The sequence below is a fragment of the Haliaeetus leucocephalus genome, unplaced genomic scaffold, assembly GCF_000737465.1.
Source record: "Haliaeetus leucocephalus isolate CR32 unplaced genomic scaffold, Haliaeetus_leucocephalus-4.0 Scaffold391, whole genome shotgun sequence".
NCBI classification, from domain to species: Eukaryota; Metazoa; Chordata; class Aves; order Accipitriformes; family Accipitridae; genus Haliaeetus; species Haliaeetus leucocephalus.
The window spans coordinates 13021-16813 of record NW_010972827.1 but is presented as its reverse complement, the minus strand read 5'-3'; the positions used below and the strand labels follow the sequence as shown (position 1 = coordinate 16813).

The window sequence follows — 3793 nt, the reverse complement described above, 5'->3', positions numbered from 1 at the left end:
TAAGGATGAGGGGAATGGGGGGGTCTCTCCCCTTCTGACCCCTGCCCAGGGCTGCGGGCGGCCGTGCAACTGGTGGGGTCCGGAGGTGGTCTCCAGACACCCGGGGGGTCCCTGCGCCTCCTCTGCAAGGGCTCCGGCTTCACCTTCAGCAGCTTCAGCATGGGATGGATGCGACAGGCGCCCGGGAAGGGGCTCGAGTGGGTCGCGGGTATTTACAGCGATGGTAGTAGCACCAGGTACGCGCCGTCGGTCAAAGGACGCTTCACCCTCTCGAGGGACAACTCCCAGAGCACGCTCACGCTGCAGATGAACAGCCTCAGGGCCGACGACACGGCCACCTACTACTGCACGAAAGATGCTGCTGATGGTGCTAGAAAAGCTGGCATCACGTCCCAGCATCCCTGAGCTGTGTCCCAGCATCTCAGCATCTTCCAAAACCCTTGCTGTGACCCCAGACTCCAGCTCCAAGACTGGACCCTCACAGTGATCCCAGAGCCTTGTACGGAACCCAGACCCTCACCCTGAGCCCGGACCCCTGCCCCGACCGTGGATCCTTTGATCCGTGCTTGAACCCTCACACTCTGCCCCAACGTCCCTGCACCGTTCCCAGCATCTTCCCAAAGCCCGGACCCTCAACCTGAGCCTGGACTGTTTGCAGGAGTCTGGACCCTTTGCAAGGAGCCCGGACCCCTGCACGGTGCCCAAATCCCTGGGTCTTGCCCCAAACCCAGGCTCGGTGCGTCCTCTGCAAGGGCTGTACGTTGGGTGAGAGACGTCTGGGCTGGGTGGGAAGGGTCAAAACTCAGGACAAGGGTCCGGGTTGGGTGAAGGGGACGACAACAGGTTGGGAGTTTGGGAAAGATTTCAGGATTTGAGGATGCAGCACAGGGATGTTGGGGCTCAATGCCAGGGTTGGTGCCACCACCATAATTATCATCTTCTTTCCCGCAGTAGTAGGTGGCCGTGTCGTCGGCCCTGAGGCTGTTCATCTGCAGCGTGACCGTGCTCTGGGAGTTGTCCCTCGAGATGGTGAAGCGTCCTTTGACCGACGGCGCGTAGTAGGTGCTACCATCGTTGTCAATACTCACGACATATTCGAGCCCCTTCCCGGGCGCCTGTCGCACCCACTGCATGTTGTTGCTGCTGAAGGTGAAGCCGGAGCCCCTGCAGGGGTCTGGGCTGGGAGCAACGGGTCTGTGTTGAGAGCAAGGGGTCCAGGGTTAGGACAGGGGTCTGGGCTCGTTTCAAGGGGTCCAGGATTGGGTCAGGGGTCTGGAAACAGGGCTGGGATGGTCAAGACCCCCTGAACCCTCCTTTGGTGTAACCACCACCCTGAGCAACTCGAGTCCCACTGGGCAGAGAGGACCCCCCCAGCAGGAGCCACCCCAGAGCAGCCCCCCACTCCACCTTCCTCCTCCTTGTCTTCTTCCTCGCAGCCCTCTCAAAAAGGATCCCCCAACCTCCATCATGCAGATTTTGGGTGGGTGGGCGACTCAGGGACCCGGGCGACTCAATCCCGTCCTTTCTCTCTCCGCAGGGCTGCGGGCGGCCGTGCAACTGGTGGGGTCCGGAGGTGGTCTCCAGACACCCGGGGGGTCCCTGCGCCTCCTCTGCAAGGCCTCCGGCTTCACCTTCAGCAGCTTCGGCATGAACTGGGTGCGACAGGCGCCTGGGAAGGGGCTCGAGTACGTTGCGGGTATTAGCAGCAGTGGTAGTAGCACCTACTACGCGCCGTCGGTCAAGGGACGCTTCACCATCTCGAGGGACAACTCCCAGAGCACGGTCACGCTGCAGATGAACAGCCTCAGGGCCGACGACACGGCCACCTACTACTGCGGGAGACATGCTGGTGGTGGTGGCACCAGCCCCAACACCCTGCACTGTGTCCCCAAATCCTCCCAAAACCATCACCCCACTCCAAGACCCCTGCAGCCACTCCAGATCCTTGCCCTGAGCCTCGGCCGTTTGTCCCACACCTCAACCATTTGCCACAAACCTCAACTCTTTCACCCAAACTGCAGTCTTCTTTGCCCCAAATCTCAACCTTGTTTGCCCCAAATCTCTACCATTTGCCCCAAAGCTCAAGCTTTGCCCCAGAGCTCAACCATTTTTGCCCCAAAGCTCAATTGTTTGCACCAAACTTTGATTGTTTGCCACAAACCTCAACCATTTCCATCAAACCTCAACCATTTCCATCAAACCTCAAACATTTTGGCCCCAAACTTCAACCGCTTGCCCCAAACCTCAACCATGTTTGCCCCAAACTGCAGTCTTGTTTGCCCCAAACCTCAACCATGTTTGCCCCAGAGCTCAGCTGTTTGCATCAAAGCTCAACTGGTTTGGCCCCAAACCTCAACTGTTTTACCCAAACTGCAATCTTTTTTGCCCCGAAGCTCTACCATTTGCCCCAAACCTCAACCCTTTGCCCCAAAGCTCAACTGGTTTTGCCTCAAACCTCAACCATTTTTGCCCCAAACCTCGACCGTTTTGGCCCCAAAGCTCAACCATGTTTGCCCCAAAGCTCAACTGTGTTTGCCTCAAACTTTGACTGTTTGCCACGAACCTCAACTGTTGGCCCCAAACCTCAACCATTTTGGCCCCAAACCTCAATCATTTTGGCCCCAAACCTCAACCGTTTCACCCAAATCTCAACCGTTTCACCCAAATCTCAACCGTTTTTGTGCCAAACTTTGACTGTTTGCCACAAACCTCGACCGTTTTGGCCCCAAACCCCAATGGGTTTTGGCCCCAAACCTCAACCATTTGCCCCAAACCTCAACTGTTTTGCCCCAAACCTCGACCGTTCGCACCAAACCTCAAGTGTTTGCCCCAAACCTCGACCGTTTTTGCCCCAAACCTCAACCGTTTTGCACCAAACTTTGACTGTTTGCCACAAACCTCAACCATTTGCCCCAACCTCAACCATTTGCCCCAACCTCAACTGTTTTGCCCCAAACCTCAACCGGTTTTGCCCCAAACCTCAACCGTTCGCCCCAAACCTCAACCGGTTTTGCCCAAAAGCTCAACCGGTTTTGGCCCCAAACCTCAACCATTTGCCCCAACCTCAACTGTTTTGCCCCAAACCTCAATTGTTTTGCCCCAAACCTCAACCGTTTGCCCCAAACCTCAACCGTTTGCCCCAAACCTCAAGTGTTTTGCCCCAAACCTCAATTGTTTTTGCCCCAAACCTCAAGTGTTTTGCCCCAAACCTCAATTGTTTTTGCCCCAAATCTTGGCCAAGCCCAACATCTTCCTGATGCCCCAAGCCTGGATCCCTGTGGGGTACCCAGACCTTGGCCCCAATACACTTATTAATTAGCTTTAATTAAGAAGACTAATAATTTAATTATTAGTCCTAATACACTTAAATATTAGCCTTAATGAACTAATTACTAGCCATAGTTTAGGAGGCATGGGGGAGAAATTTAATTGTAAGCCCTAATGGACTTAATTATTAGCCATAATTTAGGAGGCAGGGGGGAGGAAATCTAATTATAAGCCCTAATGGACTTAATTATTAGCCATAATTTAGGAGGCAGGGGGGAGGAAATCTAATTATAAGCCCTAATGGACTTAATTATTAGCCCTCATATAGGTGGGCTGCGGAATAAATGTAATTATAAGCCCTAGTAGACTTAATTATTAGCCCTAATTTAGGGAGGCTGGGGAACAAATTTCATTATAAGGCCTAATAGACTTAATTATTAGCCCTAATAGACTCAATTATTAGCCCTAATTTAGGGAGGCTGGGGAATAAATTTCATTGTAAGGCCTAATAGACTTAATTATTAGC

The 3793-nt window shown here is 53.8% G+C and overlaps 2 gene segments (V, D, J or C); one reads left to right on the top strand and one right to left on the bottom strand.

Annotated features, from left to right (window-relative positions):
• Nucleotides 1–1133, bottom strand: part of LOC104835481 — an 8699-nt gene extending 7566 nt beyond the window's left edge. The window contains 1 exon segment of the V gene segment in view: nucleotides 926–1133. Within this exon segment, the coding sequence occupies nucleotides 926–1133 (208 nt within the window).
• A 334-nt stretch (nucleotides 1134–1467) lies between these two features.
• The window catches only part of LOC104835480, a 5148-nt gene continuing 2822 nt past the window's right edge, over nucleotides 1468–3793 (top strand). The window contains 1 exon segment of the V gene segment in view: nucleotides 1468–1845. Coding sequence covers nucleotides 1468–1845 — 378 coding nt within the window.